Source organism: Monodelphis domestica, chromosome 3, assembly GCF_027887165.1.
Source record: "Monodelphis domestica isolate mMonDom1 chromosome 3, mMonDom1.pri, whole genome shotgun sequence".
NCBI classification, from domain to species: domain Eukaryota; kingdom Metazoa; phylum Chordata; class Mammalia; order Didelphimorphia; family Didelphidae; genus Monodelphis; species Monodelphis domestica.
Genome location: NC_077229.1, coordinates 486059078 through 486081210, shown reverse-complemented (window position 1 = coordinate 486081210; position 22133 = coordinate 486059078). Strand labels below are relative to the sequence as shown.

At 37.1% G+C, this 22133-nt stretch overlaps 1 protein-coding gene across 10 annotated transcripts in view; it reads right to left on the bottom strand.

Annotated features, from left to right (window-relative positions):
* The window catches only part of ARHGEF28 (Rho guanine nucleotide exchange factor 28), a 373512-nt gene that overhangs the window by 223240 nt on the left and 128139 nt on the right, over nucleotides 1-22133 (bottom strand). For all 10 annotated transcript variants that reach the window (XM_056824748.1, XM_056824754.1, XM_056824753.1 and 7 more), the window contains 2 exons: nucleotides 13134-13281; nucleotides 9564-9857 (listed from right to left, as the gene is read on the bottom strand). In XM_056824748.1, the coding sequence (XP_056680726.1) occupies nucleotides 9564-9857; nucleotides 13134-13281 (442 nt within the window). The remainder of the gene's footprint in view (nucleotides 1-9563; nucleotides 9858-13133; nucleotides 13282-22133) is intronic.

Here is a 22133-nt window from a genome sequence, read left to right as displayed (position 1 = left end):
AACGATAAACAATATTCTTCTAAGGATCTTGCAAAGCTGAGGGTTTCTTCCCAATCATGGCTTGCCTTAATCTTAAGTAGGGAGACCAATAAGATATATAATAATTGTGTCACGACTTTATAGATGGTAAATATGCATGATAAAGGCAAGAAAATGGAACCTACCAACTTTACTGAGCCTCCTTTACATGCTAATCAAAAAGAATATAGCGACTAAGCCTAATCTTGGAGCTCCAGCCAGCACAGCTTCTGTAGTAAAGGGGGTGGGACAGCTACAGATTCCCAGAAACAGGTTTAAGCAGCTAACAACCAAGAATTTAATGGGCATTACAAAGAATTTTCTAACCCCGAGTGGCTTAGTTGTCTCTGACCCAGAATCTCAGACAAAGGCAGGCAAGAGAATAGATTTAATCTTGGGCTGAAGCATTTTTCCAGTTTTTGCTACCTCCCCACTAGGTTTGTTGTTTCATAGCCAGGGCTCCAGCTAAAGGACTATCAGCCTTCCCTCTTCAGGGAGAGAGAGGCTTTCTAGACATTGTAAATGTAAATTTACAGTAAATGTAAATTTAAATCTCAGTGACAAGGAAAAAAAAAAGAAGCAAATGAGCTTAAAGAGGTAAAATCTGGCAGATGGTAGCAAAGAACAGCTTGATAACGACAAAACCAACAGATATCCAGCAAACAAAATGTGGAAAAGAGTGGAGACATGATGCCCAACAGAGATGCCAAGATGTACAGTGGAGCTTTAGATAAGCTATTGAGGTGAGCACAAAGAGAGGGGCAGGGCCATCCCCAGAGGACCACAGCTCCTCCACAGTGGCATGCTACTCTGGCCACTTGTGTGACCTTCATGCATGTACCTTGGTCATGTATGTTTTCTGAACACATGGCCTTCCCCACTAATGGCATGATAGCATGAGAGAATATACCCAGTATGTGCACATGGGGGTCTTTTCCTGTCACATTATGTGATAAGATACTTGAATAATTGGCTTTTTGTTTGAACTAATACATTCTCTACTTGGCCGATTAAATCAAAAACATCTGAAAAATAATGATCTTGGGCTTTAAGTGGATGCTAACCCACAAAGTGCAGTACCACTAACCTAGGTTAGGCTTTTATAGCTGGAACCCCAAGGTGCCATAATTATTATAGATAAAGAGTGTACCCAGGAGGAACCTGCTAGGGCTCTTTTAAATCCCTTTTATGTCTTCTTAACAAGGTGTTAATCCTTTGACAAGATAAGCTCTTAAGAGTCCCCAGGCCATCCTTTACTCCTTTAATGCTACCTTAAGGATAATTGATTGAAAGTAGCTACTTATACACCTGAGCTAAACCCTTAAACTTGATCTTTTATTTAAAAAAAAAAAGAAGAAAATGAAGAGCTGAGTTAGAACCAGAGCTAGACTTGTAGAAGCCCTCCAAGAGTGAACCTGGTCCATTCAGACTTTAGCTAGCAATGATGTCACTGACACGTTAAACTCATATAGCATACAGAATTTCATCTCCAGTATTTGTACCACGTCTGCTATCTCACCTTTCACTGAATTATGGCTGGCTAGGTGAACAATAGATATAGTACTGGTTCTGAAGTCAGGAAGACTCGGCTTCATGAATTCAAATCTGACCCCAGATACTGACTGGTTGTGTGACTTTGGGCAAGTCACTTAACCTTGTTTACCTCAGTTACCTCATCTATCAAATGAGCTGGAGAAGGGAATGGCAACCACTCCAGTATCAGAAAACCCCAAATGGGGTCACAAAAAGTTAGTAGAGCCTGAACAATAAGATCATTAAGCTAGCTTCTTTTTTTCTCCCTTAGGATGCTACTTTGCTCTTTGTCTCTGTTGAATTTTCTCTCTTTTCTTGATGATTTCTCTAATTTTGCAAGTCATGTTCTGGGTATTGACAAGCACTGACAAGATTATACCACTCAATGTGGTATAATCTGAAAACTGAATGAGTGTATTCTCAATTCCATCCTTTAATCAGCAATTAAATAATACTTAGTAATAATAGGCTGGGTCTCCTGCCTGATATCACTTAGTATACTCTGCGAATTCAAGTGGAATATTTTTGCTTCCTTGAAAACCCATCCCTCCACTGAGATATATAGAGCTAGATAACTAGATATACACAAAAAGAGAAAGAAACTGGACTTAATAGCATTTTAAGAATGAAAATGCTTTGTATTAAGTATACAGGTTGGTTTGGTCTGTGATTTCATCACAGGGCACTTCCAGAGAGGAAACTTCCTCTACAAATGCTGATTGGCTGCTGCTCTTTGGTCATAGAGAGTTGACTGAGTCACTAAATGTCTATATCTCAGAATCATTGCTGTGTATTGGTTCCAAGGCAGAAGAGTGTTAAGCACTAGGCAATGGGAGTTAAGTGACTTTCCCAGGGTCACAGAGCTGGGAAATATCTGAGGCTAAAGTTGATGAGGGACTAAATGTTGAGACATGACCTTGACCACAGCTAGGATGTGTCAGTGTTAGACCTTGAATGCAGCTAATTCATCCCTCTAATTCTCTTATTTAGAACAGAGATGTCAAACTGCAGTGAGCAATGGGGCCTTGACTAAAATAAAATGTAATTGGGAAGGGGCAGCTGGGTTGCTCAGTGGATAGAGTCAGGCCTGGAGACTAGAAGTACTGGTTTAAATCTGGTCTCAGACACTTCCTAGCTGTGTGACTATGGTAAAGTCACTTAACCCCCATTGCCTAGTCCTTACAGCTCTTCTATCTTGTAATTAATACACAGCATTGATTCTAAGCTGGAAGGTAAAGGTTTAAAAAAATGTAATTGGAATGCAACCAAAATTAGAAGGGAAGCAATAAATTGGGGAAAAAAATCTTCATAACAAAATCCTCTGATAAAGGTCTCAAATATATAGGGAGCTAAATCAATTGTACAAAAAATCAAGCCATTCCCCAATTGATAAATGGGCAAGGGACATGAATAGGCAATTTTCAGTTAAAGAAATCAAAACTATCAATAAGCACATGAAAAAGTGTTCTAAATCTCTTCTAATTAGAGAAATGCAAATCAAAACAACTCTGAGGTATCACCTCACACCTAGCAGACTGGCTAACATGCCAGTAAAGGAAAGTAATGAATGTTGGAGGGGATGTGGCAAAGTCTGGACATTAATGCATTGCTGGTAGAGTTGTGAATTGATCCAACCATTCTGGAGGGCAATCTGGAACTATGCCCAAAGGGCGATAAAAGAATGTCTGCCCTTTGATCCAGCCATAGCACTGCTGGGTTTGTACCCCAAAGAGATAATAAGGAAAAAGACATGTAGAAGAATATTCATAGTGTACTCTTTGTGGTGGCAAAAAAATTGGAAAATGAGGGGATGCCCTTCAATTGGGGAATGACTAAACAAATTGTGGTATGTGTTGGTAATGGAATACTATTGTGCTCAAAGAAATAATGAACTGGAGTAATTCTATGGGGACTGGTATGACCTCCAGGAACTAACAGAGATGGATACACTGTGGCACAATCAAATGTAATGGACTTCTTTACTAGCAGCAATGCAAGGATCCAGGACAATACGCTATCCATATCCAGAGAAAGAACTGTGGGAGTAGAAACACAGAAGAAAAACAACTACTTGATCACATGGGTTGATGGGGATATGATTGGGGACATAGACTCTAAACAATCACCCTGGTGCAATTATCAATAATAAGGAAATAGGTCTTGATCAATGACACAAGTAAAACCTAGTGGAATTGCGTGATGGCTAAGAGGGAAGCGGGGAGGAGGGAAGGGAAAGACCATGAATCATGGGACCATGGAAAAATATTCTAAATTAGTTAATTAAATAAAATTTTTCAAGTTAAAATATGTATTTGGGAAATATTTAATAAAATAAATAATGATACAATAAAACATATAACATTACATTTTTAAATTGTCAATATGTAGCAGCATGGATATATATATATGTGTGTGTGTGTGTGTATATATATATATATATATATATATATATATATATATAAACAGATCCTTCCATGTCTCTGAGTTTGACATCCTGCTTTATATAATCCTGCCTCTCAAGTAACATTTAGAAATGCAATTTATGGAACAGCTAGGCTTGGAGTTGAGAGGACCTGGCTTTAAATCTGGCCTCAGACACTTTATACCTATGTGCCCCTAGGCAAGTCACTTCACCCCCATTGCCTAGTCCCGTGATGACAAACCTATGACACGTGTGTCAGCATTGACACACATCACCATTTTCAATGACACATGGCAGGCTTAGCTCACCTTAGGGCCCGGGAGTCGTCTGGGGAGTGTAAAAAAATAGACTCGAATACAGGACTACAATCCCCATGAGCCTTTGCTCCACTTCCCCAGAATGCCTTGTAATCTCACCTGGGCCAAGATCAAGAAGGTATTTAAGCTGATTCAAAGGCTTTTGAGGGGCTCTTGGCTCTTTTGGACTTCCCTTTTGGAGCAGAGGCGTCTCTTCCATGATGTAAGGTTATTTTGTCTAGGCCTCTGGCCTAGGCACATGTTTCTTACTTGTATATTCTTTAATCTTTAACCTTTAATAAACCTCTAACAAATATAATACTTCTTGCAGAGAGAAACTAATTTCTACCTGCCTCAGTCTCCCCATCTCCCCTAAATTTTAACTGTTACAGGAGCCATGTGTCTGCAGCTGTGGTCATAGCTATGGCCATGCCCTGGGCATCCTTGGGGAAGGGTTGTTCCACCTGCTGGCTTTGGGGGAGGGGGGGTGCAAGTGGGGAGCAGTGCGTGACAGGTGGCTGGGGTGTGTGGGGCTCCCATGGGGGTGGAGAAGAGGAGTGCACCAGGAAGGAAGCTGGGAAGGGAAGGGGTGGGGCAGGACTCTGGTCTATGTGCAATGGAGGAGGTGCTTGGAACTGATTACCAGACACTTTTAGCACCCTGAAAAATATAGCAATGGCTTTCCTCACAATTTTTCCCTTTATATACTTATGTGAGATCTTATTCTCAGTGTTAAGTAATATCAAAACCAACAAAAGAAACAGATTGACAGATGAAGTTAATAGTGCTTGCTTGGGCTTAAAGAAAAACCAATCTTCAATTGAAAATTTAGTCAATGAAATTCAGCAACAAAAATGTCACTAATAGGCAGGGTAGTTAAAGAATTCCCCCTCCTCATCACTTATCTTAGTTCACAACAGCACCCCACACAAGTTAAATAATATCAATACCAACAAAAGAAACTGACTGACAGATGAACAAAGGAGTCACTAAGGAGGTAAGTTAAATAATTAGTTTTTTGGCTTATTAAATATAGTTATATATTACAATTATACATTTTTGTTAAACTATAAATATAGCAAAATTATGGTTTTTTCCAAAGTGACACACCATTCAAGTTATGCTCCATTTTTTGGTGAATTTTGATACACCAAGCTCAAAAGTTGCCCATCACTGGCCTAGTCTTTATCACTCTTCTGTCTTATAACCCATACACAATATTGATTCTAAGACAGAAGGGAAGGGTTTAAACATTTACAAAAAGAAACACTCTAATTCTCTAAAATGAATATTTAGTGTAATACTGTAGACTGTAAAGATTTTATTATGTTTGGAGTTGCCTAATTGGGGTTTTTTTTTAATGAAGAATTTCCCCTCCTCACATCCTAGGTTATCCATTCGTTACTATACTAGCTCTCTCTCTAGGGCTTAGGATGATTCCATAATCACCTCATTCACCAGGCATTCTCTGCCCAACTGGCACCTTCATTCTAGGGCTCAAATTTTAGTTTTCCTATAAAAGGTCAGTAATTCAGAAATGTTATCTACAGCTTCTGCCTAAAGCCCTTGGGGGCACAAATACAAGCCAGGCCTAGGTTCTTTAGGAAAAAGGAGTTGGGTTTTTTTTTTTCACATCAAGAAGTCTACTAGAATAAGGAAAAAATAAGATATGATAGAATTTTTTTATTTGAGCTTTCTAAATAGCCAAAATGAAAACATACCTAGAAAACAGGAAGAACTTCAAAATTTTTTGAATTCTGACTTCAAAAAAAGTCAAAGGTGTGTTTACTGTAAAACTTAACACGAATAATTATAGTGTTACTGAAAAGCTTGGTCCAAATCTGGGGGCTCTAGATTCCTGGGACAGCTTCTACTGCAAAAACTGCTACAGAGAGATTAATGTCATTTTATGAAAGATAAATCCAATTTTACTTATGGCACAAAATTAAATAAAGACATAGGTTATTTCCTTTCCTACAGTCAATAATTAAGTTTTATTTCTGAGTAATGATCTCTTCGATCCAGAGCCCAGGGAAAGAGGCTCTGCCTTCCTTTTTGCAACAGAATCCCATCTTCCCTGAGTCACTGGCAGCTCTCCAATATCTGATGCCTTCCTGATAAAACTGATCAAAAAACTAGATGTGGATTTTATTATAACACAAAATGAAATTCAATTCAGGTTTAACAGTAAATCCTTAGAAATGATCTCTCTTTTCCCAGAAATAGTCTTCACTAATTTCTATTAAAATGTATGATTATCAAAAGACATATAAAGGAGAGGTAAAGAAACTGGCACAAGCAATAGTCCTTTTTTCTGATCAGGACAGTGGGGAGAGATTTTCACAAAGCATTCAGTGAAATGCTGAATTACTATGCAAGATACCTGATTTCCATTTGCCTTTTGTTGATTGGTTGGTTAGTTGGCTAATTTTAAAGGCTGGATCTCCCTATCTCACCAGACTGGGTGTATAGGGGCTCCTCATAGTCCAAACCCACTCTGATTGATTTTTTTAAACCCTTACCTTCTGTCTTAGAATCAATACTGTGTGTTGGTTCTAAGGCAGAAGAGTGGCGAGGGTTAGGCAGTTGGGGTTAAGTGACTCACATAGTATTGATTCTAAGACAGAAAATAAGGGTTAAAACAAAACCAAAAGAAAAAAGAGTGCATTGCTTTAATATTGTATGATAATCAACTGTAAATGACTTAACTATTATCAGCCATGCAAGGATTCAAGACAACTTCAAGGGATTCATAATGAAAAATGCTATCTATCATTCTAGAAGGAATTTATGGAGGCTGAATGCAAATCAAAGCATTCCATTTTTTACTTTATTTTCTTCATGAATTTTTTTCTCCTTTGTGCAATACATCTTCTAATACAATATGATGAATATGAAAATATGTGTCACATGTTAGCATATATATAATCTTTATCATATCACCTGCAGTCTTGGGGAGGGAGGGAGAGAATTTGGATCACAAAATGTCAGAAACAAAATCTCTATGTGGAATTGGGAAAAAATGACACAAAAGATGAGAACTAAAATAAAATGCCTTGTTCTGTCAGTGAGTTGGAACATTGTTTTCGAATGGCTATAGTTAGCCTTGCTTTCTTCCCTTGAGAACTTTCTGTTCACATTCTTAGACAAAAAGTTACTAAACAGTGCATGCCCTTTGTTTCAGTTATACCAATATTATCCTTCAACCCAAAATAGATCAAAGAAAGAGGAAAAGATCCTTTCGTGTAAAAATATTTATAACAACTTTTTGTGGTAGCATCAAAACGGGAAACTAAGAAGATATCTAAAATGGAGAAATCAATTAATGACTCATGGTATATAAATGTAATAGAATACTTTTGTGAGGAAACAAATTATTTAAAAAATATGAAATGATTTATATGAATCAAAGCAAAATATAGTAAGCAGAATCAAAAGAACAATTTTTGAGGACTTTTGTAAACTGATAAAGAACAAAATTAGCAGACCTAGGAGAATAATTGATGCAATAACAATGCTGTAAAAACAAAAAACATAAAAGCTGTATGAATTATGATGAATACAATGCCCTTTCATTCATGTCCAATAAAACATAGTATCCATTATACAGATGTAACAAATTTAAGGTGCAGAATAAGACTTTAAATTGTATACAACCACTGAGGGAATTTGTTTTGCTTGACAATGCATGTTTGATACAATCATTTTTGTCTTTGTAGCCTCAGGAGCTAACATAGTGATTAGAACATAGAAAGTGCTAGATAAATGCTAGTTGGTTGAGTTCCATCATTATTTGATGGACTAAAGGCTATACATAGAAGATTTAATTGTGCTTACTGTCTATGGATTTTAAAAGGTTTATACAGTTATATAAATTCAGCTTTATGATTATTTTTCTCCCCCCCCCCCCCCCCCGCCATGGGGTAGGGAATGGGAGGAAAAGAAAATAAATGTCGATTTTTTTTTTTCATGGAGGGATCACGGGATTGCTACAAATGTGAAATGTTGCATATACTTTCACATGAGATCATTGTATTTTTAGTTTTACTTAACCATTTTATTTTGTTACAAGAGACCTCTTATGAAAAAGGATTAATTTGGGGACAGCTAGATGGCTCAGTGGATTGAGATCCAAGCCTAGAACTGGGTTCAAATCTGACCATAGACACTTCCTAGCCATGTGCCTTAAGCAAGTCATTTAACTCCCATTGCCTAGCCCTTACTGCTTTTCTTTCTACCTTAGAACCAATACACTCTATTGATTATAAAATGGAAAGTAAGGTTTTACAGAAAAAAAAGAAAAGAGGTTAATTTGTAAATGTGGGTGATATAAAAATAAGACATCAAAAAAAATCTTTGTAAAAAAATCTATGACTTTAGTGAACCAAGTTCAATGTGAGCCAGCAGGGTTATATGCCAGCCAAAAGTTCTGGAGATTAAATATGGCATTAAGAAAGCAATAAATTCCCAGAAGAACAAATGACCCTCTCTTTTTTCTGCTCCAGACAGACCACAGTTGGAGTATTGCATTCAGTTCTGGGTGCCATAGTTTATGAAGGCTATTGAAAAGCTAGAAAGCATCCAGGAAAGGACAACCAAGATAGTGAGTGTGAGGACTGATTGAATGGACTAGGTCGAAATCCTTAGCCTGAGAAGGTTAAGAAGTTGTCCGGGGACAACTGTGTTTACATATTTGAAGGGCTGTCATGTGCAAGGACTAGACAGACTTATTTTCTTTGATCCCAAAGACCAGAAGCAGTAGCAATGGATAAAAATTGCAAAAGCGAGTTTACATCCTACCAATTAGAACTATCCAAAAGTAAAATGGAAACCAGGGAAGGAGTAGGTAACCCCTCACTGGAAGTCTTCAAGCACAGACTGAATGACTACTTAATAATCAAAAAAATAGCTAGCATTTAGAGAGCACTTTAAAGGTTTGCAGAGTACTTTATAAATATTATGTCATTTTATACTCCCAACAACCTTGAGATGTGGATGCTTGTATTATACCCATTTTACAGTGGAAGAAACTGAGGCATACAGAGATGAAATGATTTATCTAAGATTACCCTGCTAATAAGTCTCTGATGCCAGATTTCAACTCAGATCTTCCTGATCATCTCATTTATCATTTCACTTATCAGGCATGTCATAATGATAACTTATTTGAGATTAACATTGGACTAGATGGCCACTGGGATCTCTTCCAGCTCTCAAATTCTATGAGTTGGTGAGGACAAGAACCATCTTAAATTGTATTTGGAGAGACAATTATTCTTCCAGTGAAAACTTACCTTCTCCTGAAGAATTCCCCAAGATATTCCACCCATGGGGCAATTCCAAGTGAGCCAAAGCCAACACTAGGTTCCCATCCAAAGCATGGAGCTCTTTCATCTTGAGACCAAATTGATCAAGTAGAGTCTGATGACTGTTACAGGTAAAAGAGCCAATCTGGCTAACGAGAGATCGGGACAGCCTACAAGCCATGTTGTCCATGTACTTAATGGAACAACAGCCCATGGTCACTGGGGAATAACCTTCTGAGTGCAGACATGTTGATACTGATACAGTTTCCTCTAGTGCATGACCTGGAATGCAAAAGAAGAATAAATATACCTTGAATCTTGGAGAAGCTATAAGCAACACATTTTCCTCCTCTACAAAGAAAACTCTATTAAATTATTTAAAGAAGATATTTTAAGAATGTATCTGAAATTACATGACCTTTCTAAAGTTCCAGTGAGTGGGTCTGAGCACCCAGATTCATTACAGAAGTGGACAATAGGGGTGGGGGGTCAGCTGACCTCAGACATTTCCTAGCTGTGTGATCCTGGGCAAGTCACTTAACCCTCATTTCCTAGCCCTTACTGTTCTTCTGTCTTGGAATAGTATTAATTCTGAGATCAAAGGTTAGGGTTAAAAAAAAATGAGATAATGCCCTAAGACATCAGGGGACTTTGTTGTTCAGTCGTCTCCAATATTTCTTGGCAAAGACATTATAATGGCTTGCTTCTCTAGCTCATTTGAAGATGAAGAAACTGTGGCAAACAGGGTGAAGTGACTTTCCCAGGGTCACATAGCTAATAAGTCAGAGGCCACATTTGAACTCAGAAAGATGAGTCTTCCTCACTCCAGATTTAACATCCTATCTACTGCATCACCTAACTGTCCTAAAAAAGAACAAATTAGGTTTCCCCTTATGAAGTTTCTTGTCAGACCCCCCATTCTCATTCTACTTGGGACTGAATATAAAAAAGAAAGAAGGTGGCAGGGACTTCCCAGGAGTGTTTATGTACTGTCATTTCTCTGACATTCCTGACACTAGCTACCAGTAGTCTCGAAGTGATTTTCACAGTCACAGAATCTCCAGTTTATTGTTTTTTGGTTTGTTTGGGTTTTTTTTTAATTTTATTTAATTACTTAATTTTTTTTAAATCCTTACCTTCCAGTTTGGAATCAATACTGTGTATTGGTGGGTTAAGTGCAATGGTGGTTAAGTGACTTTAATTAATTACTTTAGAATGTTTTTCCATGATTCCATGATTCATGTTCTTCCCCACCCCCTTCCCTTAGCCAACACGCAATTCCACTGGGTATTACAGGTGTCCTTGATCAAAACCTATTTCCATGTTGTTGATGTTTGCATTAGGATGTTCATTTAGAGTCTACATCCCCAACCATATCCCTTCGACCCATGTAATCAAGCAGCTGCTTTTCTTCAGTGTTTCTACTCCCACAATTCTTTCTCTGGATGTGGATAGTGTAGAATCTCAGGTTTGGAAGGGACCTCAGGGATCAGCATAACTCAGCCTATGACTGAATAGGGATTTTCTAATATAACATCTCATTTAAGTGGTCATCCAACTTTGGCTTAAAAATTTCCAGGGATGATGGAGACTGGAACAACCTCCAGGAAGTGATGCAGAGCGAGAGGAGCAGAACCAGGAGAACATTGTACACAGCAACTAATACACTGTGGTATAATCGAACGTAATGGACTTCTCCATTAGTGGTGGTGTAATGTCCCTGAACAATTTGCAGGGATCCAGGAGAAAAAAACACTATTCATAAGCAAAGGATAAACTATGGGAGTGGAAACACCGAGGAAAAGCAACTGCCTGAATACAGCGGTTGAGGGGACATGACAGAGGAGAGACTCTAAATGAACACTCTAATGCAAATATTATCAACAAAGCAATGGGTTCAAATCAAGAAAACATGTAATGCCCAGTGGATTTACGCGTCGGCTATGGGGGGTGGGGGGGAGGAAAAGAAAATGATCTATGTCTTTAACGAATAATGCTTGGAAATGATCAAATAAAATATATTTTAAAAAAAAATTTCCAGGGATGGAACTCTGCCTCATGAAGGAGTCTATCTTGCTTTGCAATAACTCCCCTAGTTGGGAGGTTTTTCCTTGTATTACATTAAAATCTGCCTCTGTAATTCCTATCCATTGTTTTTAGTTCTACCCTCTGGAGCCAAGTAAAACAAGTTGAAACCAGCTTCCTCATGACAGCCCTTCAAATAACTAAATAAAGAATTTGTCTCCTCTCCCCTATCTTCAGGTTTTCTCTTCTTGGCATTTCTGCTTTTTTAAATAGTGCAATCCCTAGTGAAAATATTCTCCTTCCTACATTTTCTAGCTCTACCCTCACCCCTACATATCATTTCTCTGAGCAAAACTATTTCTGCCCAGCAGACCAAGAAATTGTTTTAAGGGCAAGAGGATAGAGAGCTGTAGAATATCTTGGTCAATGTACTCATTTTACAGATGAGGAAACTGAGACCCAGAGAGGCTGACTAGGTTTAAATTTTAGTTATTATTGTTGTTCAGTCATTTCAGCCCTGCCCAATTCTTTGTTATCCCTTTTAGGGTAACCATCTATATTTTGTGATGTCCACCAATCCAAAACTATCACTGAGTCTCCAAGTTACAAAAGAAACACAGAGGATACAAGCCTGGCATAGAGTAAGAGCTTAATAGTTCTAGTTGACCGATCCAGTCCAACATGTACCTATTCAAGAATGCTTTCTGCATCTCTCCCAAGGGAGCTTCCATCTTCTCCCAGAAAGCCTACTTCTCCAAGGTAGGAAGTTTGGAGTTTTTTTGGAATTTTTTCCTTGTCTTAAGTCTAAATCTGCCTTTTCCCCACCAATACCTGAATCACTGCTTTGGACAAATGCCCTAATTGTCCTCTTAAAATGCAAAAAAAAAAAAGTCATGTGAGATGCATAATACCTTAAGCCATTGGCACCCTCTTGCACATTATAATGGTTTAAATTCTCAGATTAACTAACTAGCTGTCACCTTGAAGAGGGGAGAACAGGGCAGAGGAGAATAGGGCACAGGTCACATACTATGTGATGGAAAGCAGGAAGAGGGGATAGAAGACTATAGTCTGTTGTTACTCTGTGCAGAGAGGGCAAACTCCACAAAAGTAACGCAGTGGAAAGTCCTGGGCAATTAATTAATTAGCATTAGATGGCCTTGGGAAAGAAGAATTGGGAGAAAACGTTGCTAAAAGGACAAATGGAAAGTCACTAAAGACAAACTATTTCATAGTATTTTCTTAGGGCATCTCTGACATGAAGCCCTGAAGAATATTTTTTTATAGTATTCTTTTGGCATTACTACAAAAAACTTAATCCTGGTAGAGTGTCTGGTCTCAGACATTACATCTCCAACAGAAAAAATCCCATAGAGCTTGAAGGCAAGCTGGTTTTCCTGAAGCTATATTTGCCCCTCACTCAGAATACTGTATTTTCCTTCGCTCCTAGTTGGCTTCCTGTTTAAAATGCTTAATTTTTAAAAAGGCTACAGATATATTTCCTAATAAAGTACTTAAAAAGGAAATGCTCACCTGGAATGCTAGACTGGAGGATATTATCTCCGACGCGTTGTGCAAATGTCACATGTCTTTGACGAGAGCCATTATAAATGAAATAAAACTCAGCATCTTTAGGGAGGTAAACATTTTGGTCAAACTTTGCATACACCTTCATCTGCCCCTGAAAAGTGAACCAAAACAAGAATAAATTTTGACTTGGGGGAAAAAAATAATAAAATGTTCCTAAGAAAAAATATATCACATACAGTATTAACAAAATATTATTACATATCTCATTGAATTTATACTGAACTAACTGAATATTTGATTGAATATTGAATCATTAGAATATTAATTGAATAATTAATATTGAATTAATTAAATAATCATATTCAATTAAATTCATATCCCTGTGTGCACAAAAGTATACCCTCTTCTAAAAAATACTTTTAAAAATTGGCCATATATAATCATAAGTATGAGTATTTGTGTGTATATATAAATACAAACATGTATGCAGGAACATATATGTATATGTGCAAATATATGTTGTGTGTGGCACATATGTTTGTGTATATAGACAATAGAGAATACAATGTGGATAGAGAGATATATAAAATACAACTATCTATATGGATACATAACACTTTGTTTTCATTCCTTAGTCTGAATGGCAGACACACTTTTTGTGTGTATACTTTATACTGCGGGTCAGATACCACCATGAGCATGAGTGCTCCTGCTAACTGATATTTGGTGATGGCATTGGTAAACTTTTACCCTATACTGGATCCTAATGGAACTTTTCTGAGCATCGTAAGTGCTTACAAGGCAATCAAATAAATGATCACTCTTTCCATGCTTCACTTTTCCCAAACCATTTCCAAGAACCACACTCACCAAAGAAGGACTCTATCTTTGAACTACTAAAGGATTCCTTCCTTATCCTAGCTTGACTCATTGGTTAGATTAGAACATTATTAGAACATATCATTATTTGTTTATATCATTAGAACACTAAGAATTCTTAACTTGGAACCTGTGTACATTTTTTAAAAATTTAAACAACACGGAAGGATTATGAGAAAGAACTCCATCCACATTCAGAGAAAGAACTGTGGGAGCAGAAACGTAGAAGAAAAATGTGATCAACCACGTGGTTTGATTGAGGTTTTGGTATTAAAAGATCATCTACTAAAAATATGAATAACATGGAAATAGGTTTTGAACAATGATACATGTATAACCCCGTGGAACTGCTTTTCAGTTCAAAGAAGGGAGAGGGAAGAGGGGTGGCAAAAATCATGAATCATGTAACCATGGAAAAAAATTCTAAATAAATAAACAAATTTATTTTTTAAAATATTCAGCAAATGGATTTCAATGTGATTGATTTCTTTTTGTAATCCTATGCATTTAAAAATGTTATCACAATCCGGACAATTCTGAAGGACTTACGACAGAGAATGCCATCTACTCCTAAAGAAAGCATTACTGGAATCTGAATGCAGATTAAACCATACTTTTTTTTAACTTTATTTTATTTGTGTTTTTGTTTTGGTGATTTCATTTTTTATGAGTATTCTCTCACAACAATTACCAATTTGGAAATAATATTTTGCACAATCATACAACTAACACATACAACCCAGATCAAATTTCTTACCATTTTAGGGATAGGGGAGAAAAGCAATGTTGGGAGAAACAATTTGAATTTTATCAGAAAATATATGTTGAAAATTATTACATGTAATTGGGAAAATAACATATTATAAAAATATTATCATTTCTATCATTGTTGGTTTGTTCAACTCTGTGACTCTTATGGACTATAGCGCAGCAAAATTGTCTTTCTTTGCAAAGATGGGTGGAATGGTTTTAGATTTTCTTTTCCAGTGAATTGAGGCAAACAAAGTCATGAGGGACCTTGCCAAGGATTACACAGAGAGTAAGTGTTTGAGGTCAAATTTGAACTCACTCAGGACTTCCTTACTCCAGATTCAGCACTCTGACCCACAAAGTTACCTACATGCCTCTGGACCAAAAGGATCCATGACACAAAAAAGGTGAAGAAGTCTAGAAACAGAAGCTGGCATCTCAGAATATTCACAGACATTCTAGAAATCACTGAGAAAAAAAAAACTATCTCTTTTCAGATAAAATGTCATTAAGATAATTCCTGGTTTTGTTTTGTTTTGTTTTGTTTTTAGTGGGAAAAGAAATGGATTAGCATTCCAGATGGCCCTAGAAGAAACATTAAAAGACTTGGTGTCTTCTGGACACTCCCTAATTCAAGGACACAAAAAAACCCATAGAAAGCAGGGCCTTTAGGGAGTGAGAGAAGATTGTGGGGGCGATGGGAATGTCAAGGAAATGGAAACCTGGAAATAGAAAGGGTCACACATTTCTGGAGTGCTTCTAAAACTAGGTCTGAAGTTCAGGGAGGCATCTGAGAATGTGGATGCTTGTTTGAACTAAGCACAAACTAGCAGAGATTTCTTCATCCTTCAAATCTCTGGTGGGGAATAGGGGGTGAGGGGGTTGAGGATGTAGACATTATTATTATTTTAATTTTTATTTATTATACAGCTTGTATAGATCCATTCAAAGGAATATAAAACTTTACATCAAGTACAATTGAGGCCATGAGTGAAAAAACAAAATTAAATTAAATGCTTCTCTTTCCAACAGACATGCAGTTATTTAATCCTCCAAAACAAAGCATTTCACCAGCATAAAAACAAGACATGTGCTGTTTTGCTTTGTAATCCTATACTCAAAATTATTTGCTTTAAAAACACCATATGCCAGAATAATTTAATTCTGGTTGTGGTACCCAAAGAAATCTTAGTTCCTGATGCAAATATATATACATATGGGGGCAGCTAGGTGGCTCAGTGGATTGAGAGCCAGGCCTAGAGATGGGAGGTCTTGGGTTCAAATATGACCTCAGACTCTTCCTAGCTATGTGACCCTAGTCAAAGAACTTTAACCTCCATTGCCTAGTCCTTTTCACTCTTCTGTCTTGGAATCAGTACACAGTATTTATTCCAAGACAGAAGGTAAGGGTTTAGAAAAAAAGAATAGATATATATTAATATTCTCACATACATATGAATATAAATGAGTGTTGATATACTTGTACATATGTGTGTAAATAAAATCAATAGGTAATAGCATGCCAAGAGTCAAGAAGAATTCACCATACAGTAGCTACAACACAAAGTACAGGAGAAGGACCTGAAAAGGGGAGAAGGGGGGAACGGGGGGGGGGGGGGGGAGGAAGGAGTCTAGCATGACTGAGAAAATCTTAAATGAAATTCCATTTCCTAAAAAAAGAAGAACAGCTTGCTTTAGTCAAGTTCCTGGTTGCTGAGTGACTTAATTATCTTTAGTCAGAATTGTCCTGACCTGCTGCTGAATGGTTTTGTATTTTTTATAGAAAACAAATTGCATAAAAAGATCAGAGTCTTTCAGAGTCCCCAAGGATATCTAATCTGCATCTATTCAAAACACGTCTCAAATTACTGTTTTACTTGGTCAGATGAACAAGGACTATAGTTTACAATAGAGTTTAATTACAGGCTTCTTTGAGAAAACACAATGTACAACCTTACAATTCAATTCTTATGAAAGCCCCACCACACTTTCCAACACCAATAAAAGACACTGGATGTACTAAAGGGGTCTTTTCAGAAACGAGATGTTTTTGAGAGGCAAACACAGAAATCCAAGCAAGTAGGAATGAGTACTGTAAAAATGATATTCACCAATGACCAGGAGTCTCTGATTTGGCAATTCACAAAAGACACCTGAAAAAGATGCAGAAAACTGATGCTATGAGAGGAGAGAAAGAAGAAAGCTTCTTCCCTCAGAAAAGGATCATAAATATTCAGATAAAAGTTTAAGAGGAAGAAAAATTAACATCTCTGACAAAGCAACATTAACAGGGAAAATACCTTTGGAACAATGTTGAACTGAGTAAAAGAAAAAAAGGAAAAGGTATATATATAAGATCTTAATTTCTAATGAAATGCCTTTTCTGTTCTTTGGATATGAAAAGAGTAGGATGGGTTGGCGTTTGTAAAATTCACAATAACAAAAAAATTAAGCATTTTTAGGTAGCAAAGTGGTTCGAGTGCCAGGCCTGGAGTTATCTTTCTGAGTTCAAATTTGGCCCCAGACATTATCTCTGTGACCCTGGACAAGCCACTTTACCCTCTTTGTCTCCGTTTCTTCATTGCTCAAATGAAAGGGAGAAGGAAATGGCAAACCACTCCAGTATCTTTGATTTAAAAAAAAAAAAAGGTCAAGAAGAATCAGACACAACTGAAAAAGACTGAACAAGAAGACATTTTTATAAGTAGAAACTAAAATCACTCAGGAAAATAACTACACCAAAATCTTGCAGAAGTGGGGAAGGAAATAAAACATGAAAAAGGATCCTATATAAATAAGAATGCCAGAAGTGCCCAATTCTAGTTGGGGAAAGAAGTCCCTTCTCCCCTGTGGTGAAAGGATACTAATCTTATTACTGTCCTGGTCAAATTTCCAATTCTAGAATTCCAGTTTGGCCACGTTCATTCCCCATCTGGGTTCAATTGTAAACACTGCCTCCAGCAGTTGGCACCCTTGACTTTCCTAATTATATTGACATGGGCATCAGAATCCCGCTTCTTCCAGTCAGAAGTATCAGAGGTCTCTTTTCCCCTTTCCACTAATTCATTGTCCCCTAGAGAGAGAATGCTTAAAATATTCCACAGTCATTCCTAAGAGATCAGGTAAAACCAGAAATGGGAAAAACAACTGGAGGATAGAAAAGCAAAATTAACTGTTGACTTTACAAATTTTGTTTACCCCCAAAGTAACTTTGGGATAGCTAAGTGGTACAGTTGATAAGAGCGCAGGGTCTAAAGACTTGAGTTCAAATCCAATCTTAGATACTTCCTAGCTATATGAACCTGGGTCACTTAACCCTGTTTGCCTTCATTTCCTCATCTGTCAAATAAGCTGGAGAAGAAAATGGCAAACCACTCCAGTATCTTTGCCAAGAAAACTCCAAAACATAGTCACAAAGAGTCAGGAATGACCAAAAAATGACTAACAAAATAAAGATATACACACACACACACACACACACACACACACACACGTATACACACACAGGGATAGTTTGGTGGCACAATTGGTAGCATACCAAGCCTGAAGTCATGATGATCTGAGTTCAAATCCAGCCTTAGACTTATTAGTTATGTGACCCTGGGCAAGTCATTTAACTCTTTGCCTTGGTTTCCTCATCTGTCAAATGATCTAGAGAAAAAAAATGGCCAACCACTCGAGTATCTTTGCCAAGAAAAAACCCAAATGGGGTCACAATGAGTCAGACACAACTGAAAATGACTGAACAATGTTAAAAAGTAGTTTTTAAAAAGAGATGGACTTTTGTAAAAAGTGGGTAAAATTATCTACTTTTTATTCCAGTGACCTAAGAAAGAAGTTGTAAGTAAAGAAATGAAAGTGAGAAGGAACACAAACACAAGATGTCTGACTGCAGCACCCATAAAATTTTAAAACCTTTTTTTGAAAGTCTGCACAAAACTAGGATCCAGCATAAGCAAAAAAATCAACAGTGTGCTATATGCAAATCCTATTAGAATAATGGAGGTCTTAAGTTATGGCAGTTAAGCCACACTAAGTAATACAAATAGAAGACCTTTAAATATTATTGTTTAATTATGTTAAATATGCATTAAATCTGTTTAAAATGTATTGCTTAAAATTGTAACTTTTACAGAAAGAACATTAGTTCTAATCACAAGGACAAGCAATCTAACATCATTTAGCAAGGTATAGTGGAAAGAGCCTTGAATGTGGAATCCAAGTGCTTATTTGACACAGAATATATCTTTTAACCATACAGCTAGGTGGTGCATTGGAGAGAAATCTGGGCCTGGAATGAAGAAGGCTCATCTTCATGAGTTCAAATCTAGCCTCAGACAATAGCTATGAGAACTCAGGGCAAGTCACTTCATCCCATTTGCCTCAGTTTCTTCATCTATTAAATGAGCTGGTGAAGGAAATAGCAAACCATTCCAGTATCTTTAACAAAGCAAAACAACAACAACAACCAAAAAAAAAGCCCCAAATGAGGTCATGAAGAGTTGGACAAAAACTAAAGATGAGGCTTTTAAACACTGTGCCTCAGTTTCCTCATCTTAAAAAATAAGGGATTGGCCTAGATCCATGGTGGCAAACCTGTGGCACATGTGCCAGAGGGGGCACTCAGAGACCTCTCCGTGGGCATACACAGTTGCCCCAGCACAGTTCACCAGAGTTTGTTACTAGAGAGCCAGAGGGATGTGGGGCCAGGCTGCTCCCCTCCCTCTCACCTGAAGACATTTCTCCTATTACCCTCCCCTCTAAAAGATTCACCATCACTTCCTTAGATAATCTCTGAGGTCCATTCCAGTTCTACATACTATGATTTTATAATACAACTTCAACTTGAGCCTGAGAGTTAAACAAACATAAATTTGAGGCTAAAATTCTCAATATATAATCCCAGCTAATAACTTAAGTGTAGCTTTCACTTCTCTCATCATAAATTTATTCTGTGATCCATCTAGGAAATGTAAGAACAAAAACTTGTGTTTTAAAAAAATTATAGAATTTGCAGCCTAGACTCTAGAATCTTCCTAAAGCTGAATCATTCTTACAAATAAATGCTAAAGCTGTACCAACCCACTTACTTTTTTTTTTTTAATAAGAGTGCTAATCTTTGAACGTCCTGGTTGAATTCTAATTTTGAGCATTCTAGTCTGCCTACATCCCCATATGGATCCAAATTGCAGTTTTGTTCAAGTTCAAAACTTTCCTGAGTAAATCTTTTCAAATACGTATCTGAATCTCTCTCTGTTCACAAATGTTAAAAATATATTGTCCCTTTCCCCATCAACTTTAATCTTCAAACTAGAGACAGATACTCCTAGAAGGCCAAGCATTATCTTCAAATGAACTCCCAAAAAAATAGGTAAAATGAAATTAATTTGATTATACACATACTAGGAGGAAAATAATCAAATTAAATAAACAGTGAGTTCACTTCCCTGAAGGGAAATTCAATTTGCAAAATTGAGCTTAGATTTCCCAGGTCAAAACTCACTTCTTAGATGTTTGTTTATTCAGTTCAATTGATTTAAATAAACATTTATAAAACACTTCTTAGGTGCCAGCTACTGTGCTAAGTCCTGGGGATATACATAGACAAAAGTGAGACAATCTGCCCTTTAGAGGCTTATATTTGCTTGGCCAAACACAATATGTACAGAGTCAATATAAGCATGAATATTGTCATTGGGGGAGGGGAAATGGAAAGCTCTAGCTACTAGAAGGAACAGAGTGACTGACCCTCAGAAGGAGGTGGGAATCCAAGAAGCAGTGGGAAGAGAGACAAGGAGAACCTGTTAAAAGAAGGGGATACAATTGGAATGAGTGCTTGTGGGGAAATAATGTGAAATGAGTCTAGAGTAATGGACAAAGGTCAGGCTATAAAGAGCTTTGAATGCCAGAGAAATTATTAGGACTATTTAGACCTTCTCCAAGAACCAGTGGATTAGGCAAACTTCTGCTCAGGACTTCTACGGACATTTTAAATGAAAACAATCTTCATATAACTGCAAGTCAAAGGTAATTGAGGGAAAGTAAGTATCTACTCCCTGAAGCAATTCAGTTGACTTAGCCACATTTTATTTCTGTGGTATGTGATGTCTATTAGTTACATACTTTGATGCACTTAATTACACCTTGCTGCTGCATGATTGGGACAAGCTCATCTGCTCAGCTAAAGTCATTTTAATTTAACAAGTTTCATCTAATATGAAAAGTACAACTATATAAACTAGCGGGTGGAACAATTATTTTAATCATGAAAGTCAATATCATCAATATAATATCATGAGAGGCATAGGAAGGATGCTATAGTGACTAGAAGGTCATGTTGCATACAGCAGGTATATGAAAGTTACCTTTAAGACAAGTTTAACATAAAGCAGAGTAATGAGGTGGTACAGTGGATAGCATACTAGGTGTCTTCTTCCTGAAATCAACTGTGGCCTCAGACACTAACCATGTGACCATGTTTTGCCTCAGTTTTCTCCCCTGGAAAATAAGCTGGAGAAGGAAATAGCAAATTATCTTTCCCAACAAAAACCTAAATAGGGTCAAGAAGAGTTGGGTGTGAATGAAATGACTCAACAACAACACATAAAACACAGCATTAAATGACATTATAAATCACATCTTTAGAGCTGGAAAGAATCTTAGGGTTCATCTAGTCCAACTCATTCATTTTACAGACAAGGAAAGTAAAATGGTAAAACACCATCATGAAGTTAAGCTTCATACTGAAGCTTGCTACTTGTTACTTGTGTCATTGACTACACACTGCTAACATAAATAAGGTATCCCTCTAAGAAAACAACCACATGTGATTTTCTTTCTCATATCATGTAACCAGTATATACTCAAAGCATCCTGAATCTTGCAAAGCAAAGACTTTCTCCAATTCACTTCAACAAACATTCTGCAGCTACTTTGTTCAAAGCAGCACCTCTGAACTCTAAAGATACAGACATATAAAGAGCTCTTGTCCTCAAGGAGGTAGCATGAGGTATAGATGGAATTTCATTGGAGCCTTGCAATATTTTGAGAAGGGAATGGGATGTTATTATTTTTTATTAGTCTCAGAAATTGAGAAATTTGCCTGAGATCACAAGGGCAAGTAGCTACGTAGGTCAGGACTATTAGTTTCTTGACATTTCCAGTGCTTGACTCACAAGGTTAGGCTATCTTCCTTAACCTTCTTAAAGATTGTAATTATATTCTATAAAGCAAAATACCATGTGCCCAAGGGAAGTAGCATATTATTTGATTAGGCATTCAGTAAAGATTCAACTCTTTATAATCCCCTTTGGGATTTACTTGGCAGAGATAAGAGTGATTTGCCATTTTCTTCTCCAACATATTTGACAGATG